The 20,264-nt window shown below is 27.3% G+C and overlaps 1 protein-coding gene across 3 annotated transcripts in view; it reads left to right on the top strand.

The window, feature by feature from the left end:
• LOC111637278 (transient-receptor-potential-like protein) overlaps positions 1 to 20,264 on the top strand; it is a 114,046-nt gene that overhangs the window by 83,906 nt on the left and 9,876 nt on the right. For 2 of the 3 annotated variants that reach the window (XM_023382747.1, XM_023382748.1), the window contains exons 4-10: positions 2,292 to 2,503; positions 2,568 to 2,701; positions 2,783 to 3,278; positions 7,929 to 8,124; positions 9,546 to 9,758; positions 9,979 to 10,026; positions 10,306 to 10,374. In XM_023382747.1, coding sequence (XP_023238515.1) covers positions 2,292 to 2,503; positions 2,568 to 2,701; positions 2,783 to 3,278; positions 7,929 to 8,124; positions 9,546 to 9,758; positions 9,979 to 10,026; positions 10,306 to 10,374 — 1,368 coding nt within the window. Of the gene's footprint in view, positions 1 to 2,291; positions 2,504 to 2,567; positions 2,702 to 2,782; positions 3,279 to 7,145; positions 7,342 to 7,928; positions 8,125 to 9,545; positions 9,759 to 9,978; positions 10,027 to 10,305; positions 10,375 to 20,264 lie in introns of all 3 variants that reach the window. The other variant, XM_023382749.1, reaches the window with a different exon arrangement.

Genomic DNA, 20,264 nt, shown 5'->3' with positions numbered 1-20,264 from the left:
GTTGAACTAACTTCGTTGAACCAAGAATTGGCATTTGATCAACTGGCAATGGAAGTTGGTAGCTCGAATCCAAATTCTTGACAACTTCTTCTAATTATTTAACAGAAAACTTTAAATATACTGCTTCAACAATTTATATTATCTATAGAATTAATTTCAAGTTTTCAAAACCAGAATTCCATAAAGAATGATGAGAACATTCATTATTATTATTTTTGGCACTTTAACCGCATTTATATTCTTATTTTATAAATTAACTTTTACTTTTTATAATATATTTATCAATAACTCATTAATTAAATTTCTTTTTTTAATCTGTCTGATAATTAAAACTTTCCAAATATTATGTAATCAGTCACCCTTTATCAAAATACATATAAAATTAGCTTAGCGTATACGGAAGAAATCAAAAATTAAGTACCATTTTTATAAAAATACAATTAAAACTCGAGTAGCAAATGAGAATATCTTTTATCAGATGTTCAAAATAGCATCTTGCACTTGACAGAACGAGAATGACAAGTAAAGGGATGATCTTATTTCCGTTGTCACAGCAATCATACCATCATATAACATTTCGTACTCAAACGATATTAAAGAGAAACAGTGCAATATCTCATCGCTGGTGACAATCGAGCCAAAACAATATTCCTTATTAAACTTTAAAAAAAAAATTGTCATTAAATTACATTTTTTATTCCTTTCGTTATTCGATCGCTGTACATAATTAGCAAAATCGTAGAACTTGTATATGAACCAAAAGCCATCAAGAGTAATTAATCACATTTAGAAATCACACAAAGGAAAAAAATATATATAAAAATAAGGAGAGAAGAAAAGGACCACCAACTAATGACCTACAACTAAAAGAAATATAAGGAAACAAAAAAAAAACTGTCGCCAGAACGACGAGTTGACAAAATACAATAAAAAAATAATAAAAAAATCTGCAATAACGAATGTTTATTGCGATGTCCTTGTTATTGTGTCTTGTGCAAAATTGGCTCAGTGTCAGACATTGTTCCAGATTTTCCAATATTGTTGTCGATATACGTGATGTCTTACATTTAAAAATATAAACTTTGAAACAGACAAAAAAAAAATTGCTAAATTTGTTATAAACCGTTTTACGAAAAAGGATAACCGATAAATTTTTTAACCGCTTCCTCCTAATTTTCTTTGAAAATGACTTTGCAGACTTCAATGACTGATATAGAAATGCGGAATTAGAAACGTCGGTATCTTATTTTATAATTTTAGTCTTACTCTAATGACTTAAAAATGGAGTAAACGATAAACTGCTGCTGTTAATGATACAAAAATATGAAAATTAAGACAATGAAATTGCAATCAAATCTGTTTCCAACGTTTTAATATATGATGAGAAAATAATCATTGCTTCGCTCCAGACTAATTTCATAACAAAATATTTTTAATATAAACTTCTTTAATTATAAAAGTACTTTAATCTTTTTTTCTATGTGCGGTAATTTGAAAGAATTATGAAGCAGATAATTTTATTGAATTTTAAACTGAAATTTAATTATAAAAAAAAATAAGAAGACTTATAAATCGAATTATTTCTCAAAATATAGAAAATAAACCAGATAAATAAAGAGAATTACCTATTACTGTTGCACATTTTTCTAGAACATATGTCTAAAGAAAGAATAAATATTTTATGAATCAAGTAATATGGAATATCAAATGAATTATAGCTCGTACTTACATCTCGTAAAGTATAGAATTACCAGCGATAAAAATGAAGCTGCTACGGAGTTTCTGTAAATTCCAAAGAAAATTTATAGACATCCTTTTGTCTCTAGTCATTGTACGCTTTCAATTTCAAATGCCGAATTTCATGAAGTAAGAAAAGAAAGAAAAAAAAAAGCTATAACTTAAATATTTATATAATTTATATTTGCAAAAATTATATAAATTCGTTTTATCTAAAAATATATAATTTTGCTTCTTGTCATTGTTCACGATTGAAGAAAGTAAGAGAAAAATTGAATTTATTTTCGTAATATTTCTGAAAGATTAACTGCAAAACATCTGGAATTTTAACAAGATTTCTCATAATAATTTGAAAGAATGCTTTAGATCTTATTAGAATTATAATTTGTCTCACACGTTTTACAAAGTGTCGTGTACATTTGACATTATTTTTTACAGAAATGCTTCTCGATTCGTCTCAAAAATTATCAAAGATATATTGTAATTTGTCAAAAAAGATTTTAAATGTATGAATATTAAACGTACAGTTTATTTTATCCTTTTTTTTCGTATAGTTTGTAGCTCATCCCAATTGCCAACAATTACTAACGTCGATTTGGTACGAAGGTCTACCGGTGTGGAGACGTAGGAACTGCGTGATGAAAATCTTGTTATGTTGTGGGTTGATTGCTTGTATGCCTGTCATAGCGCTTTACTACCTCATCTTCCCACGTTCGAAACTGGGAAAGGTTATCCGATCACCATTTATGAAGTTTATTTACCACAGGTTTGTTACTATAAGTTCATTTCCAAAAAATGATTCATTTTTAACAATTACTTAATATTTTCAGTGCCTCTTTTGGATTTTTCCTGCTCCTATTGGTGCTGGCTTCTACTAGAACGGAGGGAACCGAACGAACGTTGCAAAACATTCGTGGTCCTTCTCCTTCTTTTGTAGAATGGCTCATTTTTTTCTGGGTAACAGGTGTGAAAATTCTTCAGTTAACTTTCAAGAGATTTCGAGAGTAGTTAATTATATTACATAATATTCGCTATAACTTTATAGGTATGGTGTGGGCAGAGTGCAAGCAATTATGGGAAGAAGGACTCAAAGCATATGTCCGCCAATGGTGGAATTGGTTGGACTTCATCATGCTGTCTCTCTACCTTGCTACATTTTCACTAAAAGCCGTCGCATATTTCCAAATCCAAAGCGAGAAATACGGTCCTCGAGTGCTCGAAAGACCTCGTTGGCCTGACAACGATCCCACCCTCATCGCCGAGGGCGTGTTCGCCGTGGCCAACGTATTTAGTTTCGCAAGAATTATCTACCTATTTCAGACGAACCCTCACCTTGGTCCCCTCCAAATATCACTCGGTTGTATGATAATCGACATTGCCAAGTTTCTCTTCATCTTCTTCCTCGTCCTCACGTCCTTCGCTTGTGGTTTGAACCAGCTGTACTGGTATTACGACTCGAGCACGAAGCACTGTGAGACCAAGGTGATTAAGGGTGAAAACGTTACTTTAAATTGCCAGAGCAATCCCGATTCTTTCATGACGTAAGTATTTTATTATTATATTTAATCTTTTTAATCAGATCGAAATTTCAAAAATAATATTATTAAGAATAATACATTTAAACGTCGCTATCATCAGGTTGAAAAATGTCTTCCCGGATGCTATGAAATCAATAAATCGAACAGTTGCACGAGAACAATCAATAATTTAAGAACTTGTTCTCCTTTTAAGGACTCTACGTTCTAAAATTAAACAGATCAGACATTGATCGTTAAATAGTTCAGAGAGGAAAACGGATTTAACATCAACAGGGCGTGGAATCGTAGACCCTTAATAGCTATCTCTGGTGATAATGTCTTTTCCATTTTCAAAAAAACCTCGGGATGACACTTAACAACTATATTCTCTAGCTTTTATGACCATATTTCCGGTGGGACCGCTTTTTTTCCACACACGATAAAGTTATTTTAAAGCCAGTTTCTACCTGTAGGCATAAAGCTTATCTAAGTAAAGTCCTTCAGGTACGATCGCTAATACTCTATAAATGCTAAAATTTTGTAGTCTTTTACGTTTATATTTATTGAAGCGGGAGATTGGTTTCTTTAACTGCTTTCCTTTCGTTCTTATCGCTAAGACTTTACTTCAAATATATTATAAGTTTGATTCTTACGATCTATCCAGGATTTTCCTTCAAAACGTAAGTTAAAAGATACTTTACTCGACTACAAAATATTGCTATTTGAAAAAGTATTACCTAGTCGATATTCTATAATATTTTTCCAAATAAATATCATACGTACAATTTCATAACGAGGGAGATTTGCAAAAAAATAAACTGAAAAATAATAGCATTTATCGTGTTTATCATAACGGATGTTAAAAAAACAAATTCAACTTGTGAGAAGGAGAATAAAATATTTTTCCAAGCTTATTTTCTCGTTGACGCGTTAATATATAGAAAACTAAACGAAATCCAGCTGACGCCACCGCATCTTGTCAATATTTTATTCGAGTAACAGTAATAATTTTATGTTGTTATTTTGTTCTAAACAATCTTTCTACGAATAAAAAAAAAAACTATTTCATCTGTTGCTATTAATGCCAAGGGTAATTCGAGAGAAACTTTTACAACGATGAATAAATTCGCCGAATTTAATCAGTAATATTCGTATCAATTATTAAAATTAAAAATATTTTTCTGATGTATCTCTATCAACTAATATTTTAAATATTTTCGAACTCGATATAATTCTAAGTATTAAAAACTAATTTCGATGTCCCAATATGACGCTTTCTGTGTTTTTCTGTAGAGTTTAATGAATTGTATCTACACTAAATCCGTTCTACAAAAGAATTTCAGGTTTATAAATTCATTTCATCTCTGTAATTTTTCAAAATACTTCTTATTTTTACAACAAACCTCTTTCTTATTTCTAGTTACAGATATGAGATATCCAACTACATTGTTTCCTGTATTTCTTCTTCTGTTTTGTAAAATTGTTTCTCTTAAATTTTCCCATTTTGTTGTTTAACAAAAATGGAAAGCCATTTATTTATCTAGCCAATATCGTACGGTGCCGCATGTTTTTGAACACATTTTTATAAAAATATCATCATAAAACTTTTCAACTTATAAATTTGTTAATTCAACTCTTCTGTTCTTTAATTATGTAAATAATTCTTTCCAGTTTTAAAAAATTAATTTCGTCTGCTCAACTGAATCTTGTTATTTTGAATATGATTTTATATTAAAATACAGTCTATATATATATATTAAATATTAAAAAAAATAGATAAAAGGTCTTGTTTATATTAATTTTAAAAGTAATTTATATTTTATCTACTTTAAATATTTAAAAAAAAAATGATTTATTTTTGTCATTGATTAATTTTTCATAATCTTTTCTTATAACTTAACAGTGGCATCATCTTATACTTTTCGATAAATTATTCTTTAACTTTAAGAGAAAATCATAATATCAATACTACTTAATTCGAGAATACTGATAATTCTTTTTTTTTTCGCTTCATTATTTTCTATTTTTCTTTTCTTTTACTAGTATAATATAATTACTTCGATGATCAGAGAATGTAGCTTCTATATTTGTATTGATTTGAATTTTCTTTGTGCATTCTGCTTCTGTTCAGATGCACGAGTTGTTGCTAGGCAACAGAGAACAAGTCTACGATCGACAAACTGCACAATGGATTTGGAGGTAGAAAGCTTTTGAGAGCTGTCAAGACAACTTTTCAATCTGAGGAATGACCGACTGACTACAGTCACATTTACTTTGTAGATCGCTCATTGTAAACAGCTTATTCTAAATTTTCTACCATAGAAAACATAATATGTGGGTGTAATTGCTGCGAAATTGCATTTAAATTTTTTTTTTTTTTTAAATTAAGCGAGAATAATTTCGTGAAAAATATAAAAATACAATTAAACGAGCTTAAATTTTCATTTGAGATTTTGTTTCTTATCTCTGAATATATTCTTAGAATTTCTTGAAATATTTCTTTTAAGTAAACATGCCTGAAATTAAAAATAAAAAATAAAAAAATAATATATTCTTTTGACACGTCTCTTAATTAACTTTTATAAAAAGACTTCTTTTGTAGAAAGTTTTCCTTAATGCAAAATTCGATAGTTTTTGTAGAATTCTTTATTTTATATTGACGCCATGTCTATGACAAGAAAAATTTTAATCGTTAAATGAATATTGCACTAATTATTCTATTTAAAAGGACTGAAAACGAATATACAAGAATAATAGGATCATATATATAAATGTATTTAGGTTATTGTGTTGCTAAATTTTTTAAATGTCCTCTTGCACTTAATACTTTTATTGTCGTTTATTTATAAAATCATTTCGAATGCATAAAATTTCAATCAGTCGCTTTCAAAATTCTTAGGAATTTCAAACATGAACTATAATTCGTAACACAAATGTTTTATTATGCTGTTTATTATTCAATTGCCAAATTTTCTAAATTATAGGTAATGAGTTTGACAAGAAAGATTTAGAAGGTCAAGGACTATAGATTTGGTTTGCGTCCAATTTTGAGCGATATGAGCGATAGCAATAATCATTATTGTAACGAATTCACTATTAACGTAAGGAACGAGCAATTATTTTATTTTGTACTTTAATAACTTCTACCCGAATCCTATTTACAATTTATTTTCGTTTAATCTTTTAGTTCTTTACTTTTTTTGTTTGCTAAATAAATCATTTCTCAAGATGTTATTTAAGAATCAAATGTGATTTATGGATTCAAATTTTAAAATTTAAATTAAGAATAAACAATACTGTAGTAAAACTGCATAATATTAACCATAAATTTATTATAGTGTTAAATAACATAGTTGCGTTTTTATTGAGTTAAAATTAAAAATTGATATGAATACATTTATGGCAGTACTAGTTACGAGATAATCTCTTATGAAATTATTTATATATCTTTACAGTTATAAATTTATGAATGTTTGTTTATTTAAAGAAAAAAACACTGAAAATTTTGAATATTAGTAACTAATATACAGCAAATTATAAATTTCAATTATTCACATTTATACAAAAGAGCAATAAATTTAACAATAAACGAAAAGTTATAAAGTTATCGCCATTTAAATTATTATTTACCCCCTTGTTTGTTTTGATTTTCAAAACAATAATTTTGAATGAATTATTTTACATAAAAATATAATTGTCAGAAAACTTTCTGATTGGAGTAATCAAGGATAAATGATACTTAAGAACAAGGACAGATGGTGCCATTTGTCCTCGATTACACGAACCTTTCCGAACTGTATTATTTTTTATAAATATCAAAGGATAAACCTCAGATATAAAGTAAATACGACAATAAAAAATGTAGTCAGCATTAACGGATTTTTATTACAGTATGGATGCTAGTTACATGGCACTACTCTGGTCCCTCTTTGGCGTGATTCCCATCAAAGATGTTGAATCTAGAGAGGACCAAAAGTTTACCAAATGGGTAGGATATTCACTGCTCGGTGCCTACATGATTATGGCTATGACTCTAATGATTAATATGCTCGTTGCCATGATGAGCAGATCGTTTGAGGATATCGAGGTAACTTTTTTGTAATATAAAAATACAATAGCAAACTTGTCTCTTTCTTAATAGTAAAATCATAGATTGTTGCAGATGATGAAGAGAGACAAAATAATATACAAGTTAAGTTGTGTGTATACAAATGGTCCAAACATAATGTTATATGACAAGAACAAGATAATTCAATATCGAAAAGTAAATATAAAGTGTAAAACGACTTTTTTCCTAATTTCTTAATGTGGCAGATATCAAAAACGTGACAAACAAACTAGATAGTCCAACAATACGTTTGTTTAGATCAAATATTTAAATAAAGTAAACATGAAAGAATAATTTCCTAAATAAATAATACAAAAAGAAATTGTGTCAATACTTTTTATGAGAAAATGAGAAAATCTCTACATTTTATACTTATTTTTCAATGCTGAATTATTTGGCTTTGGCTATTATCATTAATTTTAGACCATTCTGTATATCTTTGTATTGTAAAATGAAGAAAAGCACGTTAACCATTTCGGAAATTCTTAAATTTTTACAACTTTATAAATTTTTTACTTTCTTGTATTTCACCATTCTTGCTTTTCCTTTTCCTCTAACCTTGACAGGATAGGCAATACCTTTGCCACACTCTTCTGGTCCTTATTTGGGATTAGTTCACCTAAGAGCACCGATTTAGTGGAAGACGATGTATTTATAGAGACTGTGGGACAGGGCCTGTTCATGTCCTACCACGTGACAGCCATCGTCGTACTGGTTAATATGCTAATAGCAATGATGACGAAATCGTTCCAGGTTATAGAGGTACGCCCTATCACTGCTATTGATGTACTAGATTTATCGGGTGCGGCCAAATTTGCACATCTAATTAGTGACTAACGCCTTTATTTTCACTATTGACGATCTGTGCGTGTGTAATGTCTGCAATTAGCGAGATGTTATGTTCTTCTTACTCGTATCTGTTACCAATACGATTCTTTTAGTGCGAAGAATTATATTGCCGATTTCACACTGCAATTATATTGTCAGCTGATTAGGAAACAATTTATTCAAATAATCCTAGAACGATAACTAAATGCATGGATTTTTGTGTATTGGATGTTGAAAAAATTTGGAAATAATCCGAGAACACAAATAAACGAAAAGCTTTTATGAAAGTAGATGTTGTTAGCAGGATAACAGGATCTCCTTCAAAGATAAATGGAGTGTGTCATTTCACAAGCGAATCGATTTAATCGTTTACGAATTACTGAATTGTTATAACAATAGTTCTGCATGTAGGCTTTCTATTATACTTTAATATTTTAAAAAAATTGTTTAAATATAATATTTGTTTTAAATTTCTATTAACAATTCTTTTAATTTTTAATACACAATAGACAATTTGATCACTCTTACTCTGTCTAGATAAACTTCCACGCGTATTAATTCACGAAAAGAAAAATGAATTATGATCTTTATTGTAAACAATTCATGAAAATTAGTAAATATTAATTTATTTTCTAATATTAATTAATTAATTTTGGAATATTTTATAGTGAATGCAGACATTACACATTGCCCTGATTATTTTCTTTGTTGTTCATTAAAAATTCACTATAAAAAAAAGAAAAATTAAGACCAAAGATAAATTAATTTTATTTAATCGGAATGACGGATAAGTTTTCTTTAAATTTGCATTTTGAAATTATTTATTTGCATGTTAAAATGATTATTAAAATTGAAAAATGACGGAGAAAACACTTCAGCATGTCACACAGTCTCTATGTGTTCGTAGAAGTATAGAAAGCCTATATGCATTCTACTACTTTCGCTTGTGAAAGACATTTTTCCCTTTATTCGTAAGCTTTTTTTATGTTATAAAATATTAAATTTAAATATATCCATTGTAATTTTTGCATGCATCTGGTTTTAGTTTGATTTATTATTTTAAAATTTTCGCAGAGCTATTTTTTATTTTCTATTTTATGTATAACGCAAGAATTTATCATAATTTTTAAATTATTCAAAATTATAAATTATATTTTTTTCGAAATTTCTCGTAATTCAAGCATGTCAATTCTGCAACATTCTTTAACTTTTAATATATTTTCCCCCTTTTAGAAATTTGTTATTTTAACAATTATTATATACTTATCTTTTAAGATATATATATATACATACTTTTTTTAATTACGAAGACGATCCATAATATGTTATATTTGGATTTCATTGTCGGAGTATAGGATCACGCAGACAGAGAATGGAAATTTGCCCGATCCAAACTATGGATGGGCTATTTCGATGAAGGGTGCACTCTTCCACCACCTTTCAACATTATCATCAGTCCTAAATCGATATTCTACTTTTTGAAAGGAACGAAACGTCTTCTGATGCTTCTCTGTCCCAGCAGTAAGTCTTGGTTTGGACGCAAGTCTTTCGATAAAGCAAATATTAAAGTGAGTAATTTCTTAAATAACCTGCAAAAAATGTATACACTGCACAATGCTCATTTATCTGAATTATATTTTAATACATACCGTTTTATTTTAAGTGTTACTTATCATTTAATATAGAAAATATATTAAAAATAACCTTCCTTTTCCAAATAAAAATGCAAGCTTAAATTATTGAGTACACTTTACTACAGATATTATTAACATGAATATTTATTTCCAGCCCGAAACAATCAATCCAATGTATCTGGGTGACATAGTCACTTCTAAGGTAGGTGCACGCTTTTTAAGCGATAACCTTACAAAATTGATAACCCTCTCGCCCATATAAACTCAAGTGGCTTGATGTATGAGTCCCTTTATGGTGATGGACTTTAAACTCTTTGCCATTACGCTGTCACTTTAGGCAATTCTTTACTTTAATATCTTACCTTAATTGATATTACACTTTTCAATTTTATATTAATGATTATATTATTTTAATAAATTTCAAAATTTATTATATTAATTCGAAAAATAAAAATTACCGACCTCTTATTGTTTTATTCAGCCTCCAAATCAAAACGGAACAACTCCTCATCTTGGAAATTCTATAACCAGTAGTAAAATAATTTATCAGGTGAGTTTATGTTGCAGCCGCCGTTCAGTTTGTGGGAAGTGTAACAGAGCGTGTGTGACATTTTGTCAACTAAAATGACAGGTATGATAATTACAGTAGCAATCTTAATATAGTAATTACTCAATGACGTGCGAAAGTTTTTAATATAAAAAAATTTCATCGTCACTTGAAAGAAGTAACTTTTTTCTTATATTATTAGAGTCATGTAACTTAATTTTCCTTTATACTTCTCTTCTGTATCATCTTATAAATTTTGTTCAAGAAATTAGCAAATAAAGAATTTAAAAATTGTTATATACATATTTTCCTTCCTCAATTTGTTGGAAAATTAACTTTTTTCTTATATTATTTAAGTCATGTAACTTAATTTTCCTTTATACTTCTCTTCTGTATCATCTTATAAATTNGAATACAAATGAATTAATTTAGTAGTAATTAAATGATCTAACTACAAAATATTACTAGAATGAATAGCACTAAAGATAAATTCTAAAATATTAAAATTTTCAGTAGTAATTGGAAATAAAACAAATTTTGAATTTTAAATTCCTATTAAGTAAATATTTCTATATTTGCGATTTAGAAATCGTATTAATTACAATATAAACATAATGTAAAACAAAACTTTTAGACGTCTTGAAGTTATATTCAATTGATTAATTTGATACACTTCCATTAAACGAAGATTATCGAGGGGATAAACTCATAAAGTAGTAGTTTTGTTATCTCATTTCATTTCAATCCTGCAAATAATCAGATTAATCCGAAGCAATTAAGATGAGCGATTTAGCATTTGAATCCGCATTCATTTCATTCTATCAACATCAAATAATTTAAATAATCGAAAAGAGTAATCAGAAACGGTTGAATAATGGTAAGGTTGAATAATAGTAAATTATCTTATAGCCTGTATCTTATTTACCTATGATCCTTTAGAAACGAATTAACAAAATATTTTATTTAATAATACATAAATAGGATATGATAATTTAATTGTCGATTGCGTTAAAAATATAAAATATTAATTTGCTACATCGAAAGAACAATGTTTTAAACATACTCGTCGGCCAGATATCATCCTACTACCATAAGGCTCCGGATTCGAGTCCAATTCAGACCCAATATACTATATAGAAAATTTTCTGTTTGGTTTGTCATGTTCCGATACTTCAATACCTTATACAAATTCGATTGAAAGATAACAAAACTAAACAAAATAATAAAAAAAACTTATTTAAATCTATAATTTTTGTAACTGTAGTACCTACAACCCAAATGAAGACGACTACTTAATAAAATGAATGTTCAATTTCAAACAAGCGAATGTTTTGAAAATTGTCGGCACATCTAAAATTTACCATTTACATATTAATTAAAACAACTTAACTTATGCAATAAAACAATAGAATACAATAGAACTTTGTTATTTTAATATGCATAGATTCGGAAACATTTCAAATAATTGAAAGCTGTAGCTTACACGAGTCACTTATTAAGAGAATAAATGGATTGTTTTCCATAAATTAAAGAACAAAATGAATCTTGAAAAGATTTCTAAATCTTCGTAATGAAAATGGAAGTGTTTAGTATTCACATAGTAAATTTTGATGGTGTTTATTTTCGTAAAAATTGTCGTATGATGTTTTCAAATATCTAAATCTATTAGTTTATAAAAATGGTAGTTCGATAATGTTCTTATTTCTTGTTTTGTGTAATAATGCTATTTCGTGTTTATAATGTAACAGTGTGGAGATGTCAAACTTGTGGACTGTTTAAAACTAATAAATAAATTTTTAAAAAGTTTTAGAATGATTAAAATTAAATAAATAAGGGGGCTTGTTGCTTGGTTCTTAGGTTCTGAAAGAAATTTTAACAGACAAAAATTTAATAAGAAAAAATCTAACATTACAATCACAGGAAATGGCATCATCTTTTGTAGTTATAATGGTAAATTTTCTTTCATTAAATTTTTTAAGTCAACGGTACGAAGAATAATAACTTTAATATCAGTTATTCTTTGACATTTAAATAGCAACAAAAACGTTGATATTTCTTTATGTAATACATAAAAATTTATTTTAAGATGACAGCGAATACGTTCTTGTAATTCCTCGATGTGAAGTATTCTTAAAATTAAGTTTCATATCAACTGTATTTTTGAGTAATGTAATTCTGTATTCTTTGCACATGAATTCGAATTTGATAATTAAAAGAAACAGAAAAAAATTTATCCGAAAGAGCAAAATAATCTATTATAACCTAATCATCATTCAAAGAAACTCTTTGATCGGTGCCAATGCTATGACTTAGATATACATTTCTTTGGATAGCCAATCTAAACTTATGAATTCTAATTCTTAATTACCTATTGATTGATATTTATATACCTAGAATAAGGATATGAAATCAATCACAATACATATGCTTTGAGGAACATATTCCTATAATTTAATTTCTTCTTTAAAACTTAACGTAAGCTTTAAAATGCTTTGGTAGAAAAGTGGACATTATTTTCACGATCGATTATAGAGTTAAGAGCATAAACATGCACAAACAATTTATATTAATCAGTTTATAATACTATTATAAACGTCAAGATTAGTAACTTTCGTTTCGTTTCACTATTATCATTAGATAAAGAATAAAAATATATAACGGCAGATGGTTAAAATTAATTGATTAAAATAAATTAATATTAGAAAAAGACATACTTTATTTCAGTACTTTTATCTCGATATATTTTTAAAACTCGTTTAGTTGTACTACTATTTTCTTAAAAATTGAAAATTTTCCGAAAAATATATAAAGTTTTTATATTTAATTTTTGAAATATTGTTCATATCTTATAGATATATAATAATCTTTATGTATATAGCCAGTGCGCAGAATTTTTGAAAAGGTAAGGTTTTAAAAAAGCATTATTTTTTCATAACTTAATATATCAGTTTTTACGATATAGGTGTATAGAGCAATTCAATACAGTAAAATAAGGAGATACTGAATGGATACAAAATAAATATGTTTTTTACAGTACCATATACTGTCAAATTTTAATTTTCATTTTTTTAACTCTTTCCAAATGGAAGGGATTGAACCTAAAATTCCCCCTGTCTTAAGTATATTTCTTCTATAAGCTATACCTATGTAACATCTTAAATAGCATACTAAAATTTAAAACAGTAAAAAATATTTCAAGAATTTTGATTTTAAAATTCGAAATTATATATCAAGCTAAAAGTTTTCGTAGCGATAAAGTTACGCGTGACATCTAGTAAACTTTTTATGGAATAAAAACAGTATTTTTTTAATTTTTTTATATAATATTTAAAGTAAAAACTATTAATCAGTCAATCAGAATTTTTTTATACATTTAGAGAGTCATAATTATCCGATTCGATCAAATATTTTTGATGCCTTCAATTATAGGTTACTAAGATACTTCATCTTAAATTCAAGTTATTTGATTTTTGAATTTCTTCATGAATAATAAAGTAAAACGAACAATTATTTATTGTGACATCGTCACAATGCAGGGCTGAAATTTTTAATTTATTTAATTTAAAATATATGCTTTGATTTTAGTAGTTTACATTATACTTTACCTGCTAATAATAGACTCTGCGATCATCTAACTCCGTTCTGGAGAAAATTTTTGAATTAAAATAAAGTGACTTCCGGTCCAATCACGAAGTTCGTATATAGTCAGTCGTGGATCCTGAAGCTTGCTATATCTGATCTTGATTTTCAACTATCTAATTTCATTCTCGAGATTAAGGAAGGACAGATTATGCCAGTGGGAATTTATTGATATGAAATTTACTAAAAAATACATTTACAAATACAAAGAGAATATACAATAATAAATGAATGAATATAATTATTTAATTACTAAAAAATCATAATATTTCACACTGAAAAACAAAAAATAATGAATACAAAATGTTAGACTGAATAAATCAAAATTTTATATAGTGTAAGAGATTCAATTCATTAAAAAAATCATCATTACATATAGAAAGTTATATAAATTTCGTCAAATAAAAGATTTTCTTGTGAAAAATCTATATTGAAAAATTTTCCAAAACCTCACTCTGTTTCGAAGAAAATAAAAAAAAATAAATAAAAATAAATCCACATTTGATATAACATCTAAGCCAGATAGAAAATCTAAAATGCTAGAATTATTAAAAAAAACAGAAACTTGTCTTTTAAAGGATTTTTTGTATCAATATAAACATTAAAAAAATAGTAAACTGAAGTTTGTAGTTCATAGTGTTTCTGTTTAATGTAAAATTATATCAAAATTTATTGTTTTACATTCTAGAAAGTGTTTTAAATATTTGATGTGAGTTAGAAAAAAAAGGGAACGAATCTGGAATTATTTAACAATCAACTGAATTTGAGAATGGCTAAAAAATAATAAATATTCATAAATGTTATAAAACGCATATTTTCGATTAAGGAAAATTTTAAATCTAAATCATACTTAATATAGCTTTACTTTATGGCTAATTTTTATGTATAATTATTTTCGCATGAGCACTGCTTCAATGGAAAGAGTCCGAAAACAATTTCCAATATTGAAAGAAAAATTAATGGTTTCCGGCGAATTAGTCGGCGTAAATCTTTTTAAAGTGTTTCGTTATCGAAAGTTAAGAAACTTGATATCGCCGGCATCGATAATTAATTCTGATGGAAGAAGGTCAAATATTGGAAGTATAATTATCCATTTTCTGAATGTTATACTCTTAAAAATAGATAATGTTTCGGACAAACAATCGAATCAAGAGATAATTATTAAAATAATAAAGATTTTTCTTTTTAAAGTTGAACGAGTAACGCATAAAATCTGTAAAATAAAAAATCTAAATAACTTGTAAAGCTAAATTTGTAACTTTTACTGAAATAATTTTCCGACGTTCGTTCGTAAGCCGTATAAACTTGATTTTTCAACCGAAAATAAAGATGTCCTCGGAGTTTCTTCACAATTGTTAAACGAGAAAGAATTGAAAAAAATCAGTCTCTAACTTTTCGCGACACTTGCTCTTTCAATCGACAACACGTGAGAATCTGAAGCCATCAGAAGTTCAACTGTCAGTATGATATTCCCCTTTATTAACTTGGTTGCTGTCGTTACTTTGTGAAGAAGCTCCAGGAGCGCTTTTATATTCGTTTGAAATTTGCATTTAGACGGTTTATAAAATAATCCGTTTAAAAATTTTTAGACTAAACAAAAGATACTGTGCCTTGAAATGTACTAATTAAAAAACAACAATTTGATTAGGAAAAATTTTAAATTAGAAATTGTAACATCAAGAATTTTAGTATCTTCATACGAAGTTTGTATTGAAATTAAATTCAACTGGAGAAATCATTATAACCTCTACTATCGTTCATTATGATTAAAAAAACTGAAAAATAACAAAATTGATTAAATGTACATTCTAAAATTGGCTCATTTAATTGAATAACTTTTATAGAAATTTCTCCATATTTTCATCGTTTTTATTTTGATTAAAATTAAGATGAAAATATTTTACTTTTGTAAATTATTGTTACATTTGGCATAATTTTACGCAAATTAAAAGATATGATAAAATATCGAAAATTATGATTTTAACTCAAAGTTAAATTATTTGATGTAAGAACTATATATGAAATATCAAATGGGTTTTAGTGTAAAAAATTTCTGCGTTGATATTTCTGAATATAATAAAATTTTGCTGTAAGTATCGGAACATGATCAAAGTTAAATCTATTCAGAAATGCTGTTCAGACTCTAGAGCAGAGATGGGCAACTTTTTTCTGTGTAAGGATCCCATTTCAAAACTTTTGAACTGATACGGGCCGCACACAAGATAAAAGAAAAGGAAAAATGCCGGTAAATCACAATTACTTATTCATATATAATTATAAATTAGAATATGTATACTTAATTTAGCTTCTAGAACTGATGTAAACGTAATGGATCGAAAATATTTGATTAAATATTAGTCATTGCTAGTTTTAACTTAGTTCCGATGTGAAACTATTAGCGGTTTCTTGTTTTAATTTTTACTAAATTTATTGCAGGAAAAACTATTCACATACATAAGTTGTAAAAAATAATGTTTGAATTTTTGCTGCATACTTCTTAAGCTAGGAAATTGATATATTTATACATATTTTATGCGACGCGGGCCGCAAAAACTATTAATGCGGACCGTATGCGGCCCGGGGGCAACGGGTTGCCCATCCCTGCTCTAGAGTACTCCATTCAGTAACTGTTAAAAACGATGTAATTAATATTTCTGAAACGTCCGGAAAAATTTTGGGATTACGTTCTTCATAAAAAAGAAAAAAAAAGATGAAAATCTTTCATATAAATATGATTCCTTTTCAAGTTAAAGAGATTTTAGAAAAGCATGCTGTAATAAAAAAATGTAATTTTTTTATTACAGCATGCTTTTCTTACAGTATCCGTTACATTTACCTATTTATTCAAATGCTAATACTTAAATAAATAGGTTGTCAACACACCACAGAACATTTGTTACTTGGACATATACAGTCGACCCCCCTAAATCACGGGTTCCTATAGTTCGGATTCCTATATCACGGCGAAAAAATTGCGACATTATTCGTACAAACATGCTAAAAAAATTCGTATAATTCGGTAAAACGTCATCGCCAACTCGTGTCGCGACAGGATTGGTCGAATCTAGACCAATAGCGGATATTGTACAAACCGTTGAGTTTAAACGAGCAGCGGACCCACTAAAAACCATTTATTATTTAACATCCATAAAAATTATATTTATATTAATGATGTCTCCAAAGTTCAGCGAATTTTTCGCAAAAGAAATAATTTATCAGGAAGCACCCGAGCGCCATTCGATGACAAGCTCCACGACGAAAACAAGCTTAAGCAATGGCGTAGTCGAACGGTGCACGCTCNGCAATCCATTTGCGTACAGTTGTAAAAGAGGAATAAGAAATGTAGACAAAGGGTCGTAAAACCGAAAAAAAGAAGGGACACAGAGAGTAGGTCGGGACACGGTAGAGAGAAGAAGGGTGAAGTGGTGGTCCCCGAAAGTGACAACGTTGAGTTTCAATTTTTCTTCTGTTTAAAATGTAAGTACCTTTTCTTCGTGTTTTAAATTAAATTGTGGCTTTTCTTTTCTATCTAAACTTAGTATGTATTTCACACCTCCCTCCTCTCGCCGCTTAGACCAGGGATGGACAACCTTTTTCTGTGTAAGGACCGCATTTCAAAATTGTTCAACTAACGCCGGCCACATACAAGATAAAAGAGGGGTGAAAATGCCGGTAAATCACAATTATTTATTCATATATAATTATAAATTAGAATAGGTATACTTAATTTAGCTTCTAGAATTGATGTAAACGTAATGTATAGAAAATATTTGATTAAATATTAGTCATTGCCAAAAATAAAATAGACATTTTGGATAAAAATAGTAAATTGTAGCGTAAAATGTTTACCATTTGAAGTAAAACTTCTACAATATTTTGAAATAATCCCTCAAGCAAACGTTTCGGATTTATATTGATGTTAAAGCTATTAATCCATAAGATATTAATAACACCACAAAAGTTTTCCGGCGATTCTCTACATTTAAATGTTCGATATCCGATAATTTTCTTTCATTTATTTGTAAGATCTGTATTTTAAAGTCGTGTTTATGCAAATATTGTATTAGTCGTATTAACTGATATAGGCTAAATGTTATTCAATCCATCTTTATAAACAATGTTTGAAAATAATAAGTCTTAAATATTTATATATAACTATATGAAATTAAAGAAAAAACAATGATCGCTTCCCATGATAAATCTAGTTTATAGCTTTTATGATAATTTTTATCATCAGACAGTAGAAACGACACTTCGATAGTAGTAACTAATATTACTGTTATATTTTCTTAGTAAAGAATATAGTTTAAATTTTTTTTCTGCATTAATACATTGTTAAATCATATACAAAATTCCTATTGTCCTATTACAGTAAAGTTATACTTTAGAATTTTAGTATAATATAATTTAACAATATATTAATATAGAATTCCAGAAGTCATATCTCTTATAACAGGCGTATACTGTAGTACTTCACTTGGTTTATCTAATCACAATTAAGTAATTTCAGATACCATTTATTTAAAACCATTTTTACGTGATGAATAAAATCGAAAAGTTCTCTATTGTGTTTTAATATCGCTATTTCAGCAATATTCTCTCTCTCTCTTTGTATCGATTTTCTCATATTATAGATGTTGCTCGATTTCTCTCCGCACAATATTTCCCAATTTTCAAATTCTCTTATTATAGCAACGTTGTTTAATCCAACAGATAAAACGATAAAGATCCTCTTCAAGATTTTGATTAGCTTATATGAGAAAATTGTGTGTTATATCAGAATTAGCCTCGATTACTTTTTAATAATAATATGATAATTATATATGGTCAAATTACAAGCAATAATTATATCTTAACAAATGGAATTATGATCCTTTTCCAAATATAAAGATTCGAATATAATTATGTAGTCAAATAGGCTAATAGAAATGTTTCCGTTATCAAACTACATAAGTAGTCTTGATAATTCTGCTAAAATCATTTTCTTTTTGTCTTAATTTTTATTAACGCATAAAAATGATAATATTTAAAACAACAATAAATTAATGACGATAAAATTTTCCATTATTATTCAAGAATTTTAAATCTTTCATGTTCTAAATTAATCTTCATTTTAATTTGTTCGTGTTTTCGTTAATTATTAAACAATTTCGAAAATAAATACATGTAGAAACTAATGAAATTTGTTTAGGAATCGACATTCGATCGAAACTTTTAAAAGCTTTATAAAGAAAGAACGCCTCTACCAACCATTTCTAGATTAAATTATAGAATCTGTGATAAGTTAAGGAATTTCAGCTTTGTAACTTATTCTTTGAAAAAGGTTACTTATAAATAAGCCTAATTTAATTCAGTAATTAAAAATATAAAAAAAGGTGCAAATATTTTCAAAAAGATTGTTTAAATACGTTATTTTATATTAGTATGTGGATTAATATATTTATTTAGAAAGCTGAATAATTACTAAACTTTTAAATGAAAAATAATCGACACTTTAGCTAAAGTTTTTTAGGATAAATTATTATAATTTCTCTGTCTCTTATTAAATTTATTTTTATAGTTTTTATTTCTATTTTATAACCTTTTATATAAAATTTATATCGAAAGCCAAAATGTTATAAAACTTTTTCTCTGATCCTTCATTAATAAGGTATAAAATATAGAATTACTAACTATAAATACTTTATAAAATCTATTATAAAGTATTTTATATAATTGGATTATTGGATTTGTATGTATTGCATAAAATTTTCGCCATCTTTTGACATTCATACTATTTTTGTTCGGAAATGTTTTGCAATGATGCTTCAATAATACATAACAAAGAAAAATGTAAAGTTTTTAAATTCGAATTTCGCAGAAGCAAACTTTCTATATAAAAAGACTAATTATTTATAGACTAATAATAAACTTAAAATAAACTAAAAGTAACATTTCCCCATTTTATTTTTTGTCAAATAATGTCAAGATAAAGGTATATTGAAGTAATAAGACCAAAAACACATAAAATATTAAGTGTTTTTCAAAAGAATCCTATCTAACATAAGTTCATTTTTATTCTTGCTATAAGAACACTAGTAAAACTAGACAGATCGTTTTCAAAATAATACAATTTAAAATTTTGTAAATATAGAAGAGAATTATATATAGATTTAAATAAATGTTTGATTAATTAACTCCTTTATTGTCAGCTATAAAAAAATGTCAATTGTGACAAATTGTGTTCGATTATCTTCGTTGGATTTGATAGCTTT

The sequence above is a fragment of the Centruroides sculpturatus genome, unplaced genomic scaffold (genome assembly GCF_000671375.1).
Source record: "Centruroides sculpturatus isolate CEXI.00-Female unplaced genomic scaffold, Cexi_2.0 scaffold1004, whole genome shotgun sequence".
NCBI classification, from domain to species: Eukaryota; Metazoa; Arthropoda; class Arachnida; order Scorpiones; family Buthidae; genus Centruroides; species Centruroides sculpturatus.
This window is presented reverse-complemented; position numbering and strand designations above follow the sequence as displayed.